The sequence below is a fragment of the Mixophyes fleayi genome, chromosome 2, assembly GCF_038048845.1.
Source record: "Mixophyes fleayi isolate aMixFle1 chromosome 2, aMixFle1.hap1, whole genome shotgun sequence".
Classification (NCBI taxonomy): Eukaryota; Metazoa; Chordata; class Amphibia; order Anura; family Limnodynastidae; genus Mixophyes; species Mixophyes fleayi.
The window spans coordinates 238071645-238097217 of NC_134403.1; the positions used below are offsets into that span (position 1 = coordinate 238071645).

General features: G+C 40.7%; 2 protein-coding genes across 6 annotated transcripts in view; one reads left to right on the forward strand and one right to left on the reverse strand.

Moving 5' to 3' along the window:
- The window catches only part of LOC142138765 (tubby-related protein 1-like), a 326146-nt gene extending 313339 nt beyond the window's left edge, over positions 1-12807 (forward strand). Inside the window, exons 11-13 of one of the 5 annotated variants that reach the window (XM_075195705.1) lie at positions 11624-11722; positions 11965-12136; positions 12465-12807. In XM_075195705.1, the coding sequence (XP_075051806.1) occupies positions 11624-11722; positions 11965-12136; positions 12465-12598 (405 nt within the window). In that variant the 3' untranslated portion in view covers positions 12599-12807. Of the gene's footprint in view, positions 1-11623; positions 11723-11964; positions 12191-12464 lie in introns of all 5 variants that reach the window. The other 4 variants (XM_075195704.1, XM_075195708.1, XM_075195706.1 and 1 more) reach the window with 4 other exon arrangements.
- Positions 12808-15786: 2979 nt separating this feature from the next.
- Positions 15787-20920, reverse strand: RPL10A (ribosomal protein L10a). Its single transcript, XM_075195709.1, has 6 exons — positions 20816-20920; positions 20139-20213; positions 18419-18499; positions 17988-18136; positions 16365-16537; positions 15787-15990 (listed from the first exon to the last, which is right to left on the reverse strand). The coding sequence occupies exons 1-6, from the start codon at positions 20818-20820 to the stop codon at positions 15820-15822; spliced, it is 654 nt and encodes a 217-aa protein (XP_075051810.1). The 5' UTR covers positions 20821-20920; the 3' UTR covers positions 15787-15819.
- Between the last annotated feature and the right edge of the window lie 4653 nt (positions 20921-25573).

The following is a 25573-nucleotide window of genomic DNA, read 5'->3' on the forward strand; positions in this document are numbered from 1 at the left end:
TTATTCTTTTGTTCTGGAGAAGAACTTTGTATGAATATTAACCACACAAACACCTTGTGCTTGGCCCACATTCTAATATCACAACCGCAGTTAGTTTGAAAGAAGTACCCTTGATGATATTTCTTTATGAAAACTGAAAAAGAAATAAAATGTTATTTGTAATAGCAACTTCTTTTTTTGTTTTAATTTAGATATTGCCTATCTGTGATTTGGTTTACAGAGTTAAAACATTGTTTTATTGAGGACAAGTATGCATGCCTTCTGCATACATACCAGGATGTCACTTACTAATGTCAGAGGATTTGAATCCCACAGTAAGAAAAGCAATTCACCCTGTTGAATTTAAATTCACTGAAAACTCAGGAATATATCTTCTGTTTCATCATCATCATCAATTTATATATCACCAGCAGATTTTGTAGCGCTTTATAATTGGTAACAAACAGTAATAAAACAATACTGAGTAATACATACATAAGTAGAGGTAAGAGTTGCCCTGATCGCAAGCTTACAATCTATGGGACAAGGTATGATACACAAGGGTAAGTGCTACATCATATTAAATAATTGTGATGATGAGTGTGTCACGAGCCACGGTGGTACTCACAGCCGCTGCGGCTCGCTTCCTGTGCTCCCTGGCGTCCCGGCCATCACCTTGACAACCGGGACGTCACTTCCGCGCAGCTCCCGACCATTGCCAAGGCAACGGTTGGACTCCCTGCATTGTAGCGTTGCGTCCCAGCAACAGGGGACAGCCGGGCGCGTGCGCAAAGGGACCTAATAGCCTGGAGGCTATTAAGCTTTAATTTATTAGTTAGCCGGGCCCTGGGAGCAATTTCAGAGCTAGGCTCTGATTGGTCCACCTATGTATTTAAGGCAGTGAGTTCTGAAGTCACAGTTCTGCTGACCTGCTCTTGCTCCATTGTTCCTGTCCTGTGGATACTCTGTCGGATTTCTTGTGTATGACCCCTTGCCTGGATTTGGACCCTGCCTGTTGTCTCTTGTGGCCCTGACCCTTCTGGCTTGTACTTTGGACCCTGCTACCTAGCTCGTGACCCCGACCTCTGGCGTGTTTACTGACTATCCTGCTTGCCTGTGACCCTTGACCTTGGCTATCATTTTGATTACTCGCTGCTTTCTACCAGTCTCCTGGCCTGCCGCTGTGGTCCTGTATTACCAACCCAAGGCCGGCGATCGGCAGAAAAATACTGCGCTGAATTCCGCAGATGGTCGCCTGACAGTGGATGGTACGCGGCCAGTTTCGCTTAGGACTGTCAGAACAGATCAAAGGTTCACTAGTGCAGTACCCTTCTCCTACCTCCTTAGAGAACCTTATGCAACTCGCCATTAAAATTGACAGGAGAATTAAGGAGAGGAAGTCAGAGGAGGCATCTTCCTTTTCGTCTGCATTTATTTCTGTTTCCACGGATGGTGAGGAGCCTATGCAGTTAGGAGCGTATCGCCTCTCTCCCGAGGAAAGAGACGGACGACGGTCACAAGGCCTATGTCTCTATTGTGGTACTAAGGGCCACTTCTCCCGCTCCTGTCCTAACAAACCGGGAAAGAGCATGCCTAGGGAATAAGGGGAAGGTTCACCTAGGTCTGCAAATTGTTTCCCCAAAGAATTCTGTACTCATTCCTGCACAAGTCACTTTCGGTGCCAGTTCTGTGACCCTGTCGCCCTTCATAGACAGTGGAGCTGCAGGCAACTTCCTTGAAATTGGGTTTGCCCGCTCTGCTGGGATTCCGACGGTGAAGCTCAAAGCTGCCATTACAGTCTGTGGCTTAGATTGCAGTCCGTTGCCTGGAGGCAAGATCGTCTGGGAGACTCCGCTACTACAGTTGAACATAGGAGCTCTCCATTCAGAGTCCATGACTTTCTTCCTTATTGACTGACCCTCGGTTCCATTGATTCTGGGCCATCCCTGGCTTTCCTGTCATAACCCTGTTGTGGATTGGGTCAAAGGAGAAATTATTCAGTGGAGCTCTTTTTGTGCACAGTCTTGCCTAACTATGCCTCTGCGTATCATTCAGTCAATTCCTGAGCAGCTTCCCTCACAATATCATGAGTTTTGGGATGTGTTCTCCAAAAAAGCGGCTGACACCTTACCACCACTTTGACTGTGCTATCAAGCTTATTCCTGGTTCCAAGTTACCCAAGGGATGCTTGTACTCTCTCTCTGGTCCAGAGACTAAGTCCATGCAGGAGTATGTAGATGAAAACTTAGAGAAAGGGTTCATCAGGCCATCTAAATCTCCAGTAGGAGCTGGATGCTTCTTCGTATCCAAAAAAGATGGAGGTCTAAAACCCAGTATCGATTATCGAGGACTGAACCTCATTACAGTCAAGAATACCTACCCCCTTCCTCTCATCTCCGTATTATTCGATCAGTTAAGAGGCACTACAGTCTTCACTAAAATCGATCTTTCTGTAGCATACAAAGTCATCCGTATCAAGGAAGGAGATGAGTGGAAGACGCCGTTCAACACACATTCTGGCCACTACGAATATCTGGTCATGCCGTTTGATCTTAGCAACGCACCTGCAGTGTTCCAAGATTTGATTAACAAAGTTCTTTGTGAGTTACTGGACCTTTTTGTAGTTGTCTATTTAGACGATATCCTCATATATTCTAAATCATTATCGATACATCAGGGTCACGTCAAACAGGTTCTACAGACATTACGAGAACACCACCTTTACACCAAACAATAAAAGTGCGAGTTTGAGGTGCAGAAGGTATCCTTCCTGGGTTATGTAATCTCTTCTGAGGGATTTTCCATAGATCCATCAAAGGTTCAAGCTATCCTGAATTGGGTGCAACCAAACAATCTCAAAGCGGTGCAGAGGTTCCTGGGCTTCGCCAATTATTATAGAAGGTTCATTTGTGGCTTTGCTGACATCATGGCTCCTATTGTCTCCCTGACCCGCAAAGGAATGAATCCAACTAATTGGTCGCCCCAAGCAGTGGCCTCATTTGAAAGTTTGAAGAAAGCCTTTGTATCCGCTCAGGTCCTTAGACACCCGGATCCTACAAAACCATTTGTTCTTGAGGTCGACGCCTCTGATGTCGGTGCTGGTGGTATATTGTCCCAGAAAGACTCTTACTCACCGTCTCCACCCATGTGCCTACTTCTCCCGTATGTTCTCTTCAGCTGAGGCCAACTACGATGTGGGCAATAGGGAACTACTGGCTATTAAATGGGGCTTTGGCGACATTGGCTGGAGGGTGCTACACATCAATTCTCCATTATTACAGACCACAAGAACTTACAATATATTCAATCGGCCAAACGCCTAAATCCCAGACAGGCCCGTTGATCGTTGTTCTTCACTCGCTTCAATTTTGTGATCACCTACCAACCAAGTTCCAAAAATGTCCAGACAGATGCTCTGTCTAGAAGCTTCTTGGCACATTATGTTCCAGTTACAAACCGGGAGCCTATCATTCCCTCTTCCATAATCCATGCTGGGCTAACTCAAGACCTGAGTGTCACACTTCAAAGATTTCAAAGATTAGCTCCTGATAATACTCCGGAGCGATGTCTATTTGTTCCAGCCCATTTAAGAAGGCGGTTCTTGCAGAGGCGTATAATAGTAGGACTGCTGGTAATCCTGGAATTCAGAAAACGTTAGAAATCCTTTCCCGTACTGTCTGGTGGCCATCATTGTCTGCTGACGTTAAGAGTTATGTCCTCTCGTGTGAGGGTTGTGCCAGGAACAAAGTCCCCAGGAGTCGGCCTGCAAGCCAATTGGTTCCTTTGCCCATTCCTGCAAAACCCTGGACACACTTGTCTATGGACTTTATTGTTGATCTACCTCTCTCTGCAGGTCACAACACCATATGGGTGGTAGTAGAACGCTTCAGCAAAATGTCACATTTCATACCACTGACCAGGCTTCCTAGTGCTCGAGATCTGGCAGTCCTGTTCATCCAGCATATATTCCGCCTTCATGGACTTCCTACTGATATCGTTTCTGATCGTGGTTCCCAATTCATAACACAATTCTGGAAGTCCTTTTGTATCCTTCTGGGAATCAAGGTTAGTCTTTCATCTGCATACCACCCTCAGTCTAATGGGCAGACTGAGAGGGTTAAACATTCCTTGGAACAGTTCTTATGATGTTACACTTCGGAATTTCACGACAACTGGTCCTCCCTGTTACCTTGGGCGGAGTTTGCCTACAATAATTCATGTCATTCATCTACTCAAACTTCCCCATTCTTCTGCAATTTTGGTTTTCATCCCAGGGCCAATTCCTTGTATTACCTCAAATCCACTCATATTCCGGAGATTCGTTCTACAGCTGCTGATCTCAAGGTCATCTGGAAAAAAGTGCAATCCTCTTTAAGATGGGCCTCATTCTCTGCAAAAAAAATTCGGATCACCACCGTATCACCTGCTCCTTCAAAGTGGGCCAGAAAGTGTGGCTTTCTACACAAAATATTAGACTCAGACAGCCTTGCAGGAAATTGGGCCCTAAATTCATCGGTCCATTTCTCATTATCAAGCAGATTAATTCCGTAGCATTTAGGTTGAAAATTCCTGGGTCATTGAGGATCCCCAACACATTCCATTGCTCCCTGCTTAAACCTGTGCTTTATCCAAGTGAATCCCAGCCTCCAAGTTCACATGGACAGAATCGGAAAAGACCTAAAGAATTTATTATTCAGAAGATTCTTGATTCTAAGAAGGTGCAGGGTCAGGTTCACTTCCTGGTACAATGGAAGAATCGAGGTATGGAAGAGCGGTCTTGGGTTCCACGAAGACAACTCCATGCTATTAAACATTTGAAAGAGTTCTTCAAGAAATTTCCTAAGAAACCTGGGTGTCGGGGTTCCTTGACCCCTCCTCAAGGAAGGGGGTACTGATACGAGCCGCGGCGGTACTCACAGCCGCCGTGGCTCGCTTCCTGTGCTCCCTGGCGTCCTGGCCGTCACCTTGATAACCGGGACATCACTTTCGCCCAGCTACCGATCGTCGCCCTGCATTGTAGTGCCGCGTCCTGGCAACAGGGGACAGCCGGGCGCGTGTGCAAATGGACCTAATATCCTGGAGGCTATTAAGCTTTAATTTATTAGTTAGCTGGGCCCTGGGAGTAATTTCAGAGCTAGGCTCTGATTGGTCCACCTATGTATTTAAGGCAGTGAGTTCTGAAGTCACAGTTCTGCTGACCTGCTCTTGCTCCATTGTTCCTGTCCTGTGGATACTCTGTCGGATTTCTTGTGTATGACCCCTTGCCTGGATTTGGACCCTGCCTGTTGTCTCTTGTGGCCCTGACCCTTCTGGCTTGTACTTTGGACCCTGCTACCTAGCTCGTGACCCCGACCTCTGGCGTGTTTACTGACTATCCTGCTTGCCTGTGACCCTTGACCTTGGCTATCGTTTTGATTACTCGCTGCTTTCTACCAGTTTCCTGGCCTGCCGCTGTGGTCCTGTATTACCAACCCACACTACACCTGGAGCTAAGCCCTGGGGGCATCTGAGTACCGGTGAGCGCATCTAGCTCTAAGGGAAAGGCGGCTGCTAAAGGTGAAACCTCCGTCATCAGTTCTGTGGGTTGGTGATCAGGGCCAGCAGCCTAACATTATAACCGGCCATACTGAATTTCCGGAGACAGAATACGGAATGGATGAAAGCGGAACCAACTTGTCTCCAGCTCAAGTCCTGGCTGGGCAAATTCAGACGCTGTCACAGATGGTTCAGGGATTGTCCCAGCGTTTGTCCGCTCAGGAAGAGGCCTCAAGGACTTCACAAGCCACTTCGGGTCCCACCTGTGAACCTAAGGTGAATCTGCGGACAGGTTCTCCGGAAATAGATCCTTGTTCAGGAACTTTAAGGAGAGCTTCAAGCTCTACTTTCGGTTGAGACCCCGGTCTTCTGGTTCAGAACAACAGAGTCGGGATTATCATTTCCTTCCTTCTGGGTGACCCCCAGTCCTGCGCCTTCTCCCTGCCACAGACAAGTCCTACCATGCAGTCGGTAGAAGCCTTCTTTGATGCATTAGGTCTGCTATACGTACACCCGGATCGAGTGGCCTCCAGTGAGGCTCATCTACGGGCCTTAAAGCAAGGCCGGCGATCGGCAGAAAAATACTGCGCTGAATTCCGCAGATGGTCGCCTGACAGTGGATGGAATGATCCAGCGTTACGCAGCCAGTTTCGCTTAGGACTGTCAGAACAGATCAAAGGTTCACTAGTGCAGTACCCTTCTCCTACCTCATTAGAGAACCTTATGCAACTCGCCATTAAAATTGACAGGAGAATTAAGGAGAGGAAGTCAGAGGAGGCATCTTCCTTTTTGTCTGCATTTATTCCTGTTTCCACGGATGGTGAGGAGCCTATGCAGTTAGGAGCGTATCGCCTCTCTCCCGAGGAAAGAGACGGACGACGGTCACAAGGCCTATGTCTCTATTGTGGTACTAAGGGCCACTTCTCCCGCTCCTGTCCTAACAAACCGGGAAAGAGCATGCCTAGGGAATAAGGGGAAGGTTCACCTAGGTCTGCAAATTGTTTCCCCAAAGAATTCTGTATTAATTCCTGCACAAGTCACTTTCGGTGCCAGTTCTGTGACCCTGTCGCCCTTCATAGACAGTGGGGCTGCAGGCAACTTCCTTGAAATTGGGTTTGCCCGCTCTGCTGGGATTCCGACGGTGAAGCTCAAAGCTGCCATTACAGTCTGTGGCTTAGATGGCAGTCCGTTGCCTGGAGGCAAGATCGTCTGGGAGACTCCGCTACTACAGTTGAACATAGGAGCTCTCCATTCAGAGTCCATGACTTTCTTCCTTATTGACTGACCCTCGGTTCCGTTGATTCTGGGCCATCCCTGGCTTTCCCGTCATAACCCTGTTGTGGATTGGGTCAGCCTCACTGACAGTTATAGCTTACTGTCACAGTTAGGCTGACCTGCTCTTGCTCCATTGTTCCTGTCCTGTGAATACTGTCGAATTTCTTGTGTATGACCCCTTGCCTGGATTTGGACCCTGCCTGTTGTCTCTTGTGACCCTGACCCTTGTTGCTTGTACTTTGGACCCTGCTACCTAGCTCATGACCCCGACCTCTGGCGTGTTTACTGACTATCCTGCTTGCCTGTGACCCTTGACCTTGACTATTGTTTTGATTACTTGCTGATTTCTACCAGTTTCCTGGCCTGCAGCTGTGGTCCTGTATTACCAACCCACACTACACCTGGAGCTAAGTCCTGGGGTCATCTGAGTACCGGTGAGCGCATCTAGTTCTAAGGGAAAGGCGGCTGCTAAAGGTGAAACCTCCTTCATCAGTTCTGTGGGTTAGTGATCAGGGCCAGCAGCCTAACAGAGTGCATGAATTAAAGATTTTGCAGTGTCTTGTGTGAGATATGTATGTATTTTGGAAATGTTTTTTAGATGTATGCAGCATGATGTAAATATAAAGTTAATGTGAGAAACAAAGGATAGTTTCATGTCAAGGATTACACCTAGGCAGCGAGCTTGCGGGGTGGCATTTATGGCCATGTTGTCAACAGAAATAGAAACGTCAGGCAGTAAGTTGGTTGGGAATATTATTAATTCAGTTTTTGAAAGATTGAGTTTGAGTTGGGAAGAGGACATCCAAGATAAAATGGCAAAAAGACAGTCAGTAACGCAAGACAACACAGATGGTGAGACCAGGAGAGGATAAATTTGTTTATCATCCGCATAGAGATGATACTGAAATCCAAAGGAGCTTATTAGTTTTCTTAGAAAAGTGGTGTAGATAGAAAATAGCAAAGGATTTGGGAATGAGCCTTGTGGTACTCCAACTGATAAAGGAAGCGGAGTGGAGGTAGTTCCAGAGAAATTAACACTGAAAGAGTGATTAGATAGGTAGGATGAGAACCAGGATAGGACAGTGTCTTGAAGATCTAAGGATTGTAGCGTCTGTGTGAGGAGAGTGGTCAATAGTGTCAAGTGCAGCAGAGATCCAGGAGAATTAGAAGAGAGTAATCACCTTTATTTTTAGCTGTAATCAGATCATTGACAACCTTTGGTCAGCGCAGTCTCTGTGGAGTGTTGAGAGCGAAAGCCTGATTGAAGAGGATCCAATAGGTTTGCAGAAAGGAAACGTGTGAGGCAAGTGTAGGCAATTTGCTCGAGAAGTTTGGAGAGGCATGAGAGCTGAGAGATGGGGCGGTAATTTGAGAGCTAGGGTCAGAATTTTGTTTTTTTGAATAAGCGTAATCACTGTGTGCTTGAATAGTGATGGAAAGATATCAGGAGAGAAAGATTACAGATTTTAATTAGAAGTGGAATGAGCACATGAGGCATGGATCTACCAATTTGTGAGGGTACGGGATTAAGAGGACAGGAGGTAGAGTAGGAAGATAAGAAGAGGGTAGCAATTTCCTTCATTTGTGGGCTCAAATGAAGAGAGGGTGTCAGAGAATGCTGGGAAGGAATTGAACCGATTGCTAGTCGAGGGAGATGATACCATTTCAAGTCTGATCTTATCAATCTTGTCCTTGAAATAGGAAGCAAGATCCTGGGCACTGATGGTAGTCGGAGGGTTTTGGGGTGGGAGGATTGAGAAGAGATCTAAATGTGTTAAAAAGGCGTTTGGGGTTAGAAGCATGGGCATATATGAGAGATTAGTAGTATGCTTGTTTAGCAGTGTCCAGAGCACTTCGATAGGAGTGGTAGATAGCAGTATATCCGCTGAAATCATTAGCTGTACAAGATTTATGCCAGTGACGTTCAGCTTTACGAGAAACTTTTTGTAGATTTTGTGTTACTTTAGTGTGCCACGGTTGACAATTAAGTCTATGTGAAGTATGAAGAGTCGCTGGAGCCACTTGATCAAGGGCAGTTGCTAGAGTTTGGTGAAAATGAGGAACTGCCGTATCAGGGAAGGAGAATGTAGAAATCGGGGAGAAAAGATGTTGGACAGAGTTGGAAAACTGTTGAAAATCAATAGTTAATATTCCTAGGTGTATGAGGAGAATTGTAAGAGTTTGACAGCATGGAGGTTAAAGAATTGGGAGTGAGCGAGTAGCTAATAAGGTGATGATCTGAGGGGAAAAGGAGTAGTAAGGAAATTAGAAACTGACCATAGTCTAGAGAAAACAAGATCAAGACAGTGCCTGTTCTAATGAGTAGCGGATTCAATCCACTGGGAAAGGTCAAGTGAGGAGGCTAGAGAGCAGTTTTGAAACAGCATTGGAATGTGGATTAGCAACAAGGATGTTGAAACCACCCATGATGATGGTGGGGATTTCAGAAGGTAAGAAATGAGGGAGCCATGTAGAAAGTGTTCAAGAAATTGTTGGTGGGGTCCAGGGGGGTGATAGATCACAGCAACACGCATAGAGAATGGGTTAAAAATCCAAATAGCATGTACATTTATTTGATAGAACTGTGAATGTGCACTGTGGGGAGAGAAGTAGTCCAACCCCACCTCCTTGTCTGCCACCAGGTCTGGGAGTGTGGGTGAAATGGAGACCACCATGTGAAAGGGCTACAGGTGAGACAGTGCTTGATTGCGCAAGCCATGTTTCTGTTATTGCAGTAAGGTTGAAGTTGTTTGAGAGGAAGAGGTCATGCATGGAAGCAAGTTTGTTGCAAACAGAGCGTGCATTCCAAAGAGCACATTTAATGGACTTTGGAAGAGAGGTGAGACAGGTGATGCGTTTGAGGTTTGCTGTGTTTCGGTAGCATTCAGATATATGCGCATGAGAGAAGGTGGGGCGACCAGAATTAGGTGATATATCACCAACTAATAGAAGCAGGGAGGAAGAAAGATAAGATTGTAAAATGTGTGTCCTTTTAGTTTCTGGCGACAGGGTCAGGCTGTCATAACTATTGAATTTAATAGGAAAACAGTTCATGAGTGTTAAGTAAAGGTGATTGAAATAATGAAGGGGCAATGTGGACAAGAGGTGTGTGTTGCAGGAAGGGTGAAGGAGGATATAGTTCTAGACATAATGCCATGAAGGGAAGGCAATAAAAATAATTTGGCAAACATTGGTATTTTGCAGGCAAATAGCAACAATAATAAACAAAGGACTGATACAATAATACAGTTACATGATTTAATAAATGTAAAATCAGTTGAATAAACATGAAGAGTTCATCATTGTTAATAAGAACAAACACTAGTCAAGTTACAATGATGGGACCAGTTGGCAAGGTCATCTGTGTATCAAGTGGCAGGGACTGATGTGAGTTCTCTGTACAGCACTGCGGAATTAGTGGTGCTATAGAAGAAGCTGGTAATGATGATGATGATGATCCTAAAATAAAACGTGGGGTATTTATTAACAACAATATGAACAATTTTGAGATGTTTTGCAAAAAATTAAAAATATAGCTTTTTGATGAAATCAACATTTTGAATTTGAAAATGTTACATTTTCAATTTTTATTAAAACATTATGTTGTGTTATATATCATACGAAAGTCTATAAAAAGAGGTTTAATATGAGACCTTGTCCAACTCTCTAGCTCTATCAGGTGAGCTACAAATACAATTTAAAACATGTTAAAAGCAAGTTTTTTGTTAAAAAAAAAGTGCAACTTTAAAGGCATGTAACTTCAAAACCAGTGCACATAGCCAAAGATTTTGGGGTTTTCTTTACACCAATGGCAGCATTTGTTTTACAAAATTCAATTGAAATTAGACTTAGGTAGAATTTTTTCTAAAATTGTGTTGATTTGATGAGGAATGACCCATATACTTTTGAATGCACCCCTTTTATCCATAAAGAAGTTATACCCTTAGCCACACTGGAAGGTGTATCTCACAAGGCCACGAACATATTACAACTTAGTTTTGAGAACATAATGTGTGTGTGTGAGATATATATATATATATATATATATATATATATATATATGTGTATATACAAGTTAACCCGTGCATGATACTCATGTATTCTAGTCAAATCAAGCTACTTAAGGTCTTAAAAAGGTTCTTGTCATGCATTTGGACCTAGCCCAGGCCTCCTCAGTGGAAGAGCGTTACTTTCCGACGCAAGCGCCCTTTTTAATGTGTTCATGAGGTAAAATTACCTCACGAAAATGAGTTTGACCCCTCAACTCGTAAATTTAGCCTTTACTACCCCTCCCACGGGGGGAAGGGGGGATGATGGAAGTTAACTGACTTGACTATTCTAATTTTTTTTGTCAAATAATGTCAGTATACCAAATTTAAGGTCAATTGGATGAGCCCTTTCTGAGAAGTTTTTTCCCCACACACACACACTAACACACCTCTACACATGTGTGTTCATGAGGTAAAATTACCTCACGAAAATGAGTTTGAGCCCTACCAAATTTCAGCCCTTTTTGAATTTTTTTTTTCCCACACACACAAATTTAATAGGTCAGTGTATAATTCTGCCCAGCAGGTGGCGCTGCAACTTGGTTTTTTTTTTCCCACACACACACACAGACAGACGCCACTAAGCATTTATATATTAGATATAAAATATCTGTTTATTGGTGAAATATTATAATTTCTAGAAACTGATTCTAGTAGACACTCTACAATCCTTTTCAAATGAATATGCAATGGGTGAACAGAAAGTGAAAACAGTGTAAGCGGCTTAGAGGCTAGGATGTCTAATGAAATAAAAATTAAAAAAAAATATGGTATCTTTGGTGCAGGAAACAAATGTGTTGGGATTTAAAGGTCCTCGGAAGATGACAGTTCTAATACCAGGAATGGATGAAGACTGTAAAAGAGTACCCATCCGTCCACGAAATGTAAGTGGTTACAATACCCAATACACAGATTGATAAACAGAAACCACTATCACCCTTTTATTGCTTTGTCTTGATGTAAGGCATTCTAACATACATATCTGAATACTTAAGATGTTTTGTCCAAGTGATCCAATTGCAAGTAAAATTGTTTTTTAAAAAAAAACGAAGTATAATACTTATTTAGCCTCTAATCCGATTTTTTTTATTAGTATTTTTATTTATTCCCTATACATTGCTATTAGGATAATGATGGGCTACTCCAACGCTGGCAAAATAAGAACATGGAGAATGTGATAGAATTGCACAATAAGAGTCCTGTGTGGAATGATGAGACACAATCATATGTTTTAAACTTCCATGGGCGTGTCACACACCCTTCCATCAAGAACTTCCAGATTGTCCATTCTGATGATCGTAAGTGAAGAGGGTGCTTTCTAACAGGCCTCTACCAGCATACAAAAAAATGCAGTAGGTACACAACTGCAACAGTTTGTTCAGCTGCAATTTTGCACCGTTTCCCTAGATTAGATCCTAAAGCAAATTGAGGCCTATTGTCCGTATTTGAAAAAAAATAAATAAGGTTATATAGTAATAACCCATTAAATATTTCCTAGAAACATTCCCCAGCACAACGCTTGGTGCTTTCCTACTTCAAAATGGATCATCAGTTGTAGACTTAAGAAATGGAAATACAAAAATAAAACACCCCAAGATGTAACAAACTATCATTTTTGTTTTGCAGTTGATTATGTCATCATGCAGTTTGGTCGCATAGCTGATGATGCCTTCACCATGGACTATAAATACCCTATGTGTGCTGTTCAAGCTTTCGCAATTGCACTATCCAGCTTTGATGGAAAGTTAGCATGTGAATAAGGCACCAAATGCAATACTCCTTAATTACATCTATGCTTTTTACAAGAAAGAACTCCTTTATTATAAATGTAACAAAATTGATATCAATTGTAGAATTACTGATGTGAAGTTATTAATGTGTACCTCTCCAGCTGAAAATTGTGCAAAATCATTAAATGAAAGCGAATTGTGAAAGTATTTTCGAATGAGAAAATGATATGCTCCAATCATTGAAGTCTGAAAAGGCGTTTTACATAGAACAAAAAAGACCATGTTCAAAAGACTAAGTCCAGCTTTATTGCTTTAGATGCTTTTGTTAGCTTATACAGAATACAGTGTCAAAGTAGAACTGTGCAAATGGTTCCAAGGGTTTTTTTTTTTTTAAAAAACAAAACACACATCTTTCTGCACCAGTTTGACTTGAGCATCAGAATCCAGACTGGAACCGCTTGTACATCCCTCCTTCGTTTTACTTTAGGTAGCTGAAAAGGAGACAAAGCTCCACAACAGCAATCTATTGATGTGGAGGAAGCAAAATGCAGAGATAATAGATTATGTGGATGGCAGCTCAGCCCACACAACCCATCTTGGCAACATGTTTGATCCAACACCAACTTCAGAAAAAAAAAAAAAACCAGAGGGAAGCAGCCATGTTATATACCTGAAAAAAACCTAACAATAAATGGTAGAACTGGTGTGACAACAAAGAAAGCTTATTTATTGACAATATTAAAAAAAAAAAATACAGATACTCAACAAGCTGTTTGGATAACAATACAGATCACATTAATGCACATGGAATACACAGGTATTTAATGTTGCGGTCATAAATTCACAGATATTGGTCCTATAGCATAGAATATCTAGCGATTAATTCCCAGATGTAATTAAATATCACAATTGGATTAGACGGTATGCATACAGCACTCTAGCGCTATGGAGTGCAAAGAATCACTCCAATATAAGATCACATACAAGCACTGGGAGTTTTCAGCCATAAATTCACCAATCTTACTAATGTTCTAAAGAAAGTCCAGCGATAAGTCCCAAATAGTACAATTTTGCAGTTGAAATGAAAGATTTGAGAGCTATAGAACTTTTGAGTGCAGATAGGTCTCCCTCTAAGCCAACTGATATATGTACCTTACAATGACTGTAATTAGTTCCTGGTATTCTTTGAGTGAATCCTCCAGTAAAGTATGTTTCAGAGATTCATAGCTGTATAGTCCTTGTCATCTATGATCAGTCTGTCCATTTAAAAAGCAGTTTCAAAAGAGGTTGCCTCTGATGAAACCTCATTTTAAAGGGGCGGAGAAACGTGTTTGGAAGACGCTAACAAGCTAGAATACGCTACAACAGAATTTCTTTGTATACGTTTTTTACAGTAAGATTGGTGAATTTATTGCTCAAAACTCCCAGTGCTTGCATGTGATCTTATAGTGATTCTTTGCACTCAATAGCGCTGTATGCATACCATCTAATCCAATTGTGATATTACATCTGGGAATTAATCGCTAGATATTCCATGCTATAGGACCACTATCTGAATTTATGGCAGCAACAATAAATACCTGTGTATTCAATGTGAATCAATGTGATCTGTAGTGTTATCCAAACAGCTTGTTGAACGGTATTATTGGTATTTAATATTTTCAAAAAATAAGCTTTATGGTTACACCAGCACTGGCATTTATTATGTTTATTTCTGTTATCTGTATGTAACAAGCCCCAGTTCTTGTTACGATTGGTAAGCTACAGGTGTGCTTTATAGCAAATGTAATTATCCTACACTTACACTATGGGGCGTATTCAATTGTTCCTCCGGCCGCCGGAAAAACGAGCGCTCTAAAACTATTACCGTTAATACGGTAATTACTCGCTGATTTTCATCTCGCAGCTCATGAAATTCGGCGAGTCAACTACCATATTAACGGTTTTTACATGCAATATTACCATATAAACGGTAATAGTTTTAACGCGCTCGTTTTTCCGGCGGCCGGAGGAATTGAATACGCCCCTATGAGTACTGAAATTGTTTGACCTAATTCTTGTGCCAATCACACGATAATTAGTTCTGATATTGCAGTAGTGTGTACACTCCCACAATAATCGTACTAAAGCACATCATATTGTTGGATTTGATTTTATAAACAGACTACAAATCACTATCTACAATGGAATGATGTTGGGCAAACTCTGAAGTGTATGCACTCAGCCACCAGAGTAGGCAGACTTCTTTGGAGTTTACATAGTCACTCTTTCAGCAGATGGTTGACAGACAAGGAGCAGATTTGGCTGTAAATACAGTAGGTGTATACACATGAATCAGCCTACATGACTCAATTGCTGGTAAAATCATTACAGATCTTATTGGGTGATATTTTATGTAGTGTGTACCCAGCTTGAGAAGGAAATGTGTAAGCTAAAAAGTGTAGAAATGCAGAAGTGTTTTATATATTTTAAATGTTGAAAACAAATCAGTTGTGTTTTTTATACAGGAGACAAAGTTGGACAGCTTAAAATTGTTATATAAGATTTGATGAACAGAACTCTAAAGTGCATTCAAAACAATCAATTTGAGTTGCTGGAGCAAATCAGTGATGTATATTCTATAACCAGGTTTGTATTACCAATTCACACAAGAAACTGGCAGTGAATCAATATCTTTGTTACACGTAGCTATGATGAAAAATCCAAAACAATATATGCAGATAGTTATGGCAAATTTAACAGTACTGGCTGAGTAGCAAAGTCACAAGGGACTAATCAGCAGTGCTCAAATTGTGATGGTAGCATCTGTTAAGTAAAGGTTTTGACACTAAGGGGGTATTCAATTAGGTCTCCAGTCAGCAGTAATACGCTGGGAAGACAATACATTGTACCGCAAAAACATGGATTTACACAGGCACCCCATAGGCTGTGGGGAAAAAAATCCACGTTATTGCAGTACCAAATTACCATCAATACTGCGCACTTTCCACGGTAACACGCGTTACCGGGAAAGCTAATTGAATATATCCCTAAGTGTTAAGTGTAAATCTATGTGCTGCCAGCACTTACACCTGCAGGCAGGGTGGTGGGGATCAACTAAGGGCTTTTTTCTGCATCAGTTAATTTTAGTAGTCAGCTACTGCCCTACTTCAAATGGGTAGTAGGTGTGCCATGCCACAGGATGTAGTCTATAGCAGACTTAATTACGAACACTACAATCATGTGTGAAAACACTTTATTGATATCACAAGTTAGTACAAACGCTGCGGTTTGCCCATGGTGCTTTTGATATACAGGGCCCTCACATTCTGCCAGTTCTTTTTCAGAAGAGACACCAAGAAGTTGATTGCAAGGTGGATGTTGTACACAAGTCCCTCCTCAGTCATCTTTACATGACCAACAGCAACAGCTAAACACAAGACCTGGGGAGAACATAATGAGTTAACATTTCATTGTACACAAAAGATACCTTACAACCAATTTAAACCTGGGACACTGCACTTTGATCATACTGCCTTTTCACTGAAGCTAAACCCTTAGTTCACAAGAACATGACGCTGAAGTTCCCTAAACTTAATGCAGCCTGCACATTATAACCGGTAGTACAGTAATTTTAACAGACTTTTGTTTGCACCTATCAGGCCGCAGTTAAAGCGATCGTATTAAAGGTAATCATACTAGTGCTGCGTTAATCCTAGACTAACATTGCCAAATTGTATTGGCCCCTATGAATTCATCAAAAATGATTATCAAGTTTTAAAAGCCATCATGTCTACAATGTTCTTTTAAGCCTTACCTTTTTCATCTGAAACTTAATGGTGGATTTCACTTCATCAACTTTAGCCACCATGTTCTCATTATGTGTCAGCAGTGAAGGAAACTTTCCAGCTTTATTCAAACCAGGTCCCAAGATACGAGGAATCTGCTTAATAAGGGATTCTGAGGCCAAAAATGCATCATACTTTTTGGCTGGAATATATGAGATTGAAGAACAAAAAAGTTAAAATAAAGCCATAATATTTGTCATTTTGGAGCTGCCTTTATGAAGTACCGGACAACGGCAGTACTCATGAAAGATTTGATGAATGAAAGTAGCATTAGACATCTACAGGGCAAGACATGGATTTATTCACAATCTACCCCCAAAAAAATAGTTTGACAGAGTACAGTAATGTAATCAACCATGATTTTATCAAATACATATTTACTTCAGGCAATGAGATGTACAGAGCTCTTTCAAAAATGGGCATGTGCATCCTCTGAAGAAAGTGTGATTTCCTTCTGAATGCTTAGTAACATACAGCTACATTTTACAACTGGTCAATAAAATGTATTCAATTTAACAGACCACATAAGTACTGAATGGCCAACATTTTATGTCAAAGTATTTTTTTAAGCAACAAATTTCAGCAGTGAAAACAGTGCGACAAGCAGGTAGTGCAGCACTGCTTTGGAGGTGTGGATATAGAAGATACAGTCTAAGGTCACTCAAATATGTACTGAAAAGATGTATATATGCAATGCCTATAAGCATTACTAAACAGAACTTATATGATACTGTTGAACATAAGCAGTCCCCAATACAGTAATATTTTCCTAGTAGTCTAAACAGTGCATAGCTCATTCTCTCTATATAATGGTAATATTGGTAACCAAGCATCAATCCAAGCTAATCACAAGAATTACTGGCTGAGCCCTCCATGTTGCAGCGTACAGGTGGTCATCTGAGAACAAAAAATTAAGCTCCTAAGACAACTCAGGGTCCCCATCTGTTCGATCAGGTTTCAGCAGAAGCCTAGAGCCATTGTTACTGTGCCACAGTTCCAAACAGCAAGACTGACTACAATGAGATTTAAACAAAAAAAAAAAACAGCAAAGAATGCTAGCTTTATAGAGATTTTCCCTTAAACAAATGAGCCACACCAAACAAATTATTGTAGTGCTGCAGGTCTTACTGGTGCTCCCCTCTGTTTGAATTGTCATTTGTTACAAATACTAGGTATTCTCTATATCATGTATAGAGCAGTAGCAGATTGTGCTGCTCATAGCCTAGGTTGGTTAATCCTGGCCACATGGAGTGGACAAGGGATCGGACCCTCTAAAATGATTTAGTGCAATTATTTACAGGGTGAACAATCTCTAGAATTAATTTCATATATAGCATACATTTTCACCTATTAATCGAAACAATACAAAATACCACATTAAATATAGTAATCAAACACAAGTGATAAATACTTAAAGGTTTCCTCCAGAATGCATCTGAAAAGTATTTCCACCATTACTTATGTTTGATGACTAAGGGGCATATTCAATTGTTAGCGAGATCGCTGAAATACTCGCGCTCCAAAAATATTACCGTTAATATCTTGCTGAAGGATTAAGATATTTAAAAGCAATCTAAAACAAATACACATACCCAACTTTTTCACCATTTTCTTGTTCTTGTTCAGCTTCTTGAGGGCTTCTATGTCCATGTGGGGTAAATCCACTGCTTTTGCCTCATCACAGTGCTGCTGATCTCCCAAAACACAAACTGAAAATTTGGGTCGTGGTGTAGACTTTAACCTGAAGTGGCAAAATGAAAAAGGTTAGCAACACAAAACTGGGATGAGCAGAGTTAAATCCAGAAACAAACCTTGCATAATACCGTAGCATTATTCGGTGGGTTTTGGTCACAAAACCAAACCACACCTCCCCTCATATTTAAAGACCCAGGGTAGGGGTCCGTCCAGTTCACCTCCTGGGCAAAGTGAACTGAACTGCCCATATTTGCCACAGTGATTCCTCTTCACAGAAAGCAATAGGGAGATGCAAGGCAAATACTGGGTGAGTATAAGATGTCCCAACCTGACTGTGCCTGAGAAACGCTTGTCCTTTTGAGGGTCATAGTTTTTGAGGCTGACTTGAAGCTCCACAGTCTGCAGAAACCTTTGTAGAGGGGAACAAAAACATCAAATCAGCCCACTCTGATATAGAGTATAATGATTACAAGTAGTATTACATAATTAGACAGATTTAACAAGTTTACAGACAACTTCATTTGCTATATTCCTAAAGTTCAGGTGAAGCGTGTCCTTTCTCTGAATTGCACAGTAGGCAAAGGTTTTCCCCTAGATTATAGTTTTAAAGAAAAAAATAAAAGTGAATGCCCCGTTCTGAAATGGGAGGATACCAAAGTACCCTTCCTCTGCAGTCAGGGATTTTTAGGAACTTTATGGAGGATTACAACTAGGCCTCAGAGTAGTTTCATTACTCCTCTTCAGCATTCTCAGTGCTTTGTCAGTCCTATTCTTGCCACTGTACACACTGCCTTAACCCAATACCAAATCAGGTGTTCCACTCAATTTCATTAGTGTCCAACAATGCAGCAGAGGTGGGACCCTGAGATTTTAGTATTAGACGTTGTGGATTCATATTGAAAAATACATTTCTTACAAAATATAGACTTTGGCCCTGATTCATTAAGGATCTTAAATGAAGAGGTATCTTATTTCAGTCTCCAGGACAAAACCGTGTTACAATGCAAGGGGTGCAAACTAGATTTCTGTTTTGCACATAAGTTAAATACTGACTGTTTTTTTCCTGTAGCACACAAATACTTCATAGCTTTTTTGTACACTGAAATTTAAAGTTGATATTTGTGTGCTACATGAAAAAAAGTCAGTATTTAACTTATGTGCAAAACAGAAATCTAGTTTGCACCCCTTGCACTGTAACGTGGTTTTGTCCAGGAGACTGAAAGATACCTCTTCATTTAAGATCCTTAATGAATCAGGCCCTTTGCCTTTAAGATATTGATTGCCATATAGCACAGTACTGTTTTTAATCTGGTTTACATTTATTTTGTTATGCAAGCAGAAGGTAGTAGCACAAGCTATGAGTAATGTTTAGCCTCCCAAAGAAAGCATGGAATGTACAATAAAATAAGGATATTTGGATTAACAGCGCCTGTGAAAATATAAAAGCACAAGATTTAAATAAGCCATGAAACTCAATCAAGCCCTACTTTTTCTACAGTTAAGGTGCCTTATTTATCACAACTCAAACATTTGCTTTTAAGTTGTGTTAGTTTTGCCTTTGCATATTTACACATTCAATCACAGAACACTTCCAAAATAAGTTGCATGTCAAGTCATTTGCTAATCTCAAATATATGTCAGATATTCATGCAAAGCAATTTCAGCTTGCATGAATATTACAGTTTTTGACAATCAAGCCACTATTCTATACTTGACAACTTTTGAAGAACCACAATATTTCACAACAGTTTTTGCAACTTTCAGGAGGTACAAATAAAATATGTAAAATTACGATCAAAGAATATTTACTGCAGTTAAAACCATTGATAGACTCTCACTGCACCATGCTCCCTAGTCTGTCAGCACACGTAGATTCCATTACTCTTGGACAGTGCTCTTATAAAATTAGACAAAAACAGTTTAAAGAGTGAACTGCAATGGAGCAGTATGACAGGCACATGTGAACAAATATAATCAATCATTAACAAGTAGCAGCCCTCTACAAAGGAAGTGTTAATGTAGAGTGAAACATGCATATCACCACTTACTTCCTCCGCTTCCTTCTTGCTCCCTGCAGTACCTCCCTTACAGCTTCATACAGGGTATCCCGAGAAACTTTGCTACTACAATAAACAAAGGTTTATATTGTAATACAATTCAACTCACGATTCTTAGCACCTTAAAGCGACAAACACATGTACATAATGCAGCTTTTAACCTTTACTAATCTACGATAGTAATTCAATTACTGGCAAAGGCCCTCGATGGGAAGGTCGGTGTTAATATAGGTATACATTTATTCTCACTTCAGGTGCAAGAAAAATAAGGGAACATTTCTGTTCTGTGATTGCAAATATTGCACACTTTAACCTCCTTAAGTGACATCCCAGCTTAGCCTGTATACCGTATTTATATTTAGGACTTGTGATCCCAGAACAGAGAGGCCATAAACCAACATTAACGCGGCCATACAATTCATTAAGACGCATCATGCTTAGGGAGAGCGCCGTACACGTGATGTGTATGCACTACATACAGACAGACAGCACTGCCAGGGCCGCATAACCGCTCAAGTCCGTTATGCTACGCCCCAGTCTGTAACCCGACAGCGATTAATGTCTGAGGTAAGTGACAATTCCATTACTCATAATAGAACAAGCTGTGAGGAGGAAACTATACATTTTTAGCCGCAGATGGCGGCGGATTTACCGAAACTCGTTCCTACCTCATTGTATGGCCAGTCAGCGCTCATCAAGCAGAAAGGACGAGAACTTCCGTGCATGCGCTTAAGAATCATGAAGTCTCGCGATGCTTGTATGGCGCCATATTGGTTGTGGCAGCTTGTTCAATATGCAAATTAATGACCCAGCAGCATATTTCTACTCTGTGGACGTGACTAGACAGCATTGTTTTTAAAATATATGCACTAACCGTTTTGTAGCAGTGCGGTGTTATTTTTAAGAAAAAGTCCTATCACAAAAATATAGAAATAGTCAAATACACTGGTACCTCAGTAATATTCCGTTTTGTTACTCTAAATCACTGTACCTATCTTTTTATCGCTTCACTGATTTTTTTTTCTTGCATTGTGCTTTGTTCCCCAGATCTCTCCTGCAATAAGGCAGCAGAAGATCCATCGTTTCACACAGCGAAACACACATTGATGTTTTCTGTCTGCAAATCTCCACTTTATCAAATAAGCTAACAATGCCGCAAATAGATTAGAAATCTGATGGAAAGTATTAATAATAGCGATGAGTAGCCAATGAAAAAAAGGAAAGTCTAAATAGACAGAGTTAGCCTTCGGGGTAGATTGAATTGAAAGTGTTACTGCTGAAAGTAACTCGATCTGTACACTTACCATTAATACGGTATGTTTAACCTGGATTTCTGCTCACGGCTCAGCCAGGGGTGGATCCAGAAGTTAATTGTACCGGGGGCGATTTAGGGGGGGGGCGATTTACGGGGGGGGGTCTAGCCCCGCCCCCTTTTTGTCACTTAAGGCTGCTGACGGCTGCACACTATGTGCAGATCCGTTCAGCAGAGAGAGTTAGGGAGAGAGTCCTGCCAGGCTGCTCTGATTGTGCCAATCATGTTGGGCAGGACTCTCTCCCTAACGCTCTCTGCTGAACGGATCTGCACATAGTGTGCAGCCGCCGCCAGTAAGCCCCTGCTAGGGGGGGCCATCGCCCCCCCCTGGATCCGCCACTGGGCTCAGCATTGAAATTACCGTACTAGTATCAGTAATAGTGCATGGGCTGCGTTATTTTCGGCTGTAACATGGTCGATTCAAACTGCCCCTTAGAATTGAACAAACATTGCTCAAGTTATTAGATATTAGGAAATAGATTCTTACACAAATACTAATGTGGAGAAAACACCACTGACAACAATAATGAACCATCAGTGAACTAATCAATTAATCCATCTAATAGAAAATCAAAAATACAAATTAAAAACAATCCCACATCTGTGCTCCAGCTTCTCTTTTTACTTGGCATCAACCACTATTTCAGTCGTGGCATACTAAAGAAATTTGTTGCCTTCAAAAACTCTACCACAGAGCAGATTGTCTTTGGAACAGAGCTCGTACTCTCATGATTTCATCAAATATAGAAATATCTATCACTCCTATTGAAAAGCACTGGACGCTGCCAAACAAACTTATTTCCAATCACTCATCATCTTTCACACTAACTTTAATCATCTCTTTAATACATTTAAATATCTTATAACCCTTTAACCCACTCCCTCTTACAACCATCACTGCCCAAGATCTTGCTTCCTACTTCAAGGACAAGACTGACAAGATTTTGGGCCTGATTCATTAAGGAAAGTATTCCATTTTTTTTTTACTTACCGTATTTTTCGCTCCATAAGACGCACCTGACCATAAGACGCACTTAGTTTTTAAAGGAGGAAAACAGGAAAAAAAATATTCTGAACCAAACCATTCAACACAATGAACACAGTAAGGACATAGAATCACAATGGTAACAATCTCATAATATGCAGTCTGCACATATAGCAGGTGATTTAGCAATAGTCCACTAAAGCAATGACTGATGCAAACAGCTGGGTCATATAAAAGGGTTGGAAAGTCCTCCACCCATTAAGAACCCAGCGTGGTTCTCTGAGATATATCCATGCATAAACGTGACAGGTTCCTCCACAGTGAGTGGGTATAATGTCAATAGATGTCCATATCAGCGGGCAGTACAGAGTAAATAACTTCACAGATGTAAAGGAGTCTGTACACTTACAGTTGCGGAGAGACGTTCATCTTCCAATACTTTCTGCTAGCATGGAGTCCATTCTGATATGCGTGTGATCGGAGAGAGTGAAAATTGAGTTCCTTTTGTGCGCGCATGCGCAGAACGTTGCTGGCGTACGAGCTGATATTCTTTAGTGTGCAGTAGCGATGTGCATAGATAGCTTTACTCACTTCACCGACTGCACTTTCATGTTTGCCCCATTCTGCCAGTCTCTGCACTGGTTCTTGCCCCGCTACCAATTTTTTCAATAAAATTATAAGAGAGAGCAAGTCACAAAAAAAGAAAATTCAATACATTAAGTGCTTTTGTGGTGAGATATGCGATGTGCGATGAATGAATGAGTCAGATCTGCAGGCTTCCTTTTTGCAGTATTCGCTCCATAAGACGCACACACTTTTCCCCCCACTTATTTTGGGGGAAAAAGTGCGTCTTACGGAGCAAAAACTACGGTAAGTTTTCTCCTGGACAAAATCATGTTACAATGCAAGGGGTGCATATTAGTTTATTATTTTAACAGAGAACCATTGTGTTTAATTAGGGGCACTCTTAGGATATCTTGATAATAAAACATCTTAAAGTTTATTGATATGCATTAAAAAATTAGTGTCTAATAATCAATAGCAGTGAAATATTAAAATTGTTGATTATAAATAGAGCCAATGAATAGTTGGTAAAAAACTGTTAAAACTAGCAATAAATGCTAGTACGCGCCGTCCTTTCTAATAATGTATAGATCAGGGTCTTAAAGGGTTAATAATCTGTACCCTTTATTGTTATAGTTTTATAGCTAGTGGTTGGGCTCACTAAAGTGTTACACTGAGTACTCTAGTAATGCGGTAATATTGCCACGGTATTATTCCCCCTCCTCCCATATGAGAGAACACTGTCCGTGAAGTGATTGAACTCGTAAATAGCTGTAATGAGTACTCTGCTATATACACTGGACAATAGTCATCCTTATTTATGGACTGCTATTAGTTTGTAATTTCAGTATACTTCTAGTATTTTAGATATAGGAGATAATAGGGCATAAATATCTTATAAGATGGTCTTATATATTGTATCTATGTTCAGTAATATGTATCTCCTATTAGAAACAAACCAGACACACTATCAAATCTAGCCCTGACACTGCAACGGTCTGCGTGCCAGACAGAATCCCTATCCCACGGGTGAGTCTGTGGGACGGCTTAGATGCCTGGAATGTATCTCCTAGTATCGATTTTTAATCTATTGTCATTTATAAGGTATGGAACCCAACCGTAGATAACCCGCTCCCTGCTGACTCCTAATGATTGTTAAATTATGTAATACATAATAGAAAGGAACAGCGCGTGTTTCGCTGACGCGCGTTTCACTACAAATAGCTTTCTCAAGGCTGACCCGAACTGCCCCGGAATCCTTTCATTTATAGTAGGGGAACCTCCCCTTATGCTGACGTATTAGCTTTCCCGTTATTTGGTTATTTTAAATGTTTAATTACTTATATTGCCTATATTATTGTTTTACAGGCACATTGGTGTAAGAGGGTCTTGAAGCATGGTTATAATTACTTTTCATCTATATTTCTTTAATCCCTGTTAAGTTATCATAATAGTCTGAAATACTAAGGGGGCTTGATTTATCCTAAATGATGTAAAGTGGGGATTAGTTTCCTATGCTTTCCATATATACATTTGGCCTTAAACGGTCCAAAAGTATTTAGTATGATGTTTAATCAATAATAATGTTATGTATTAGCTGGGGACCTATTGTGTTCTTTATCTAGTATGTCTAAATTGTTATACTTACTTGTTATGTTACCAGTTATCTGTTGTTATATGTTGCTATTATAAAATGTAATTAGAAATTACTAATTAATGTGTGTGACCTAAAAATCGCTACCGTGATCCTAATGAGAGAACTATTTAGATAAACCTTATGACTATTTCTAGGATGTTGTATTCCAGAAATAGATAGCTCGCTGTGCATATTAAATTAAAATAAAATATGACATTAAAATTACTATTAATAAAGTGGAGATTGAAGTGAAGATTAAGTACTATTTTGTGTGGACCATAATTCACTACATTATCATAATATTTACAGTGTGTTTGCAAACCTATAAATGATTTTTAATTATTTCATATCAGTGATACTAAATTTACTAGTGCAAATATAATGTTCTATAAACATTCATTAACCCTAATGGTTAGATTGATTGTCCTATTGACTATGTGTTGTTTTGTTAATAGCATCTTTATTATTGTATATTATTACTAGTGGTCTTCAGTGTGCTAAGACTCTATTTTAACTAGTCATGAATACATCATCCTGGTATATCCTACTAATAGTAATTATAGAAATACTGAGAAGTTGTTGCGATCATTAAGTCCCTTTGGGGTTACACTGTCCATAAGAAAGATTTTTCTGGTCTCCCTTTTTAGAAGTTCCAGATTAGTGTTGCCCCCTCTCAGACCCATATGGATCTGTTCCATTGCAAATGCTTGTAGTCCCTGAGGTTTGCCTCCATGGAATTTAAGAAAATGCCGGGCTACCGTAGTGATCTGTTTCATATTTTGTGTATCTCTTTCCGATCCTTTTGATGTTTCCTACATGTTCTAATATCCTTTTTTTCATTGGTCTGCTGGTCATGCCTATATATTTAAGCTTGCATGGGCATGCTAAGCAATAGATCACGTTTAGCGAATCGCAATTGAGAAATTCAT

What these genes read in the sequence shown, in the direction of transcription:
- RPL10A (XM_075195709.1), bottom strand. An exon ending in GCAAGAAGGAAGCGGAGGAA is followed by an intron (nt 18,500 to 20,138) that starts GTAAGTGGTGAT and finishes CCCTCTACAAAG; the next exon opens with GTTTCTGCAGACTGTGGAGC. An exon ending in CGTTTCTCAGGCACAGTCAG is followed by an intron (nt 18,137 to 18,418) that starts GTTGGGACATCT and finishes TTGCCACTTCAG; the next exon opens with GTTAAAGTCTACACCACGAC.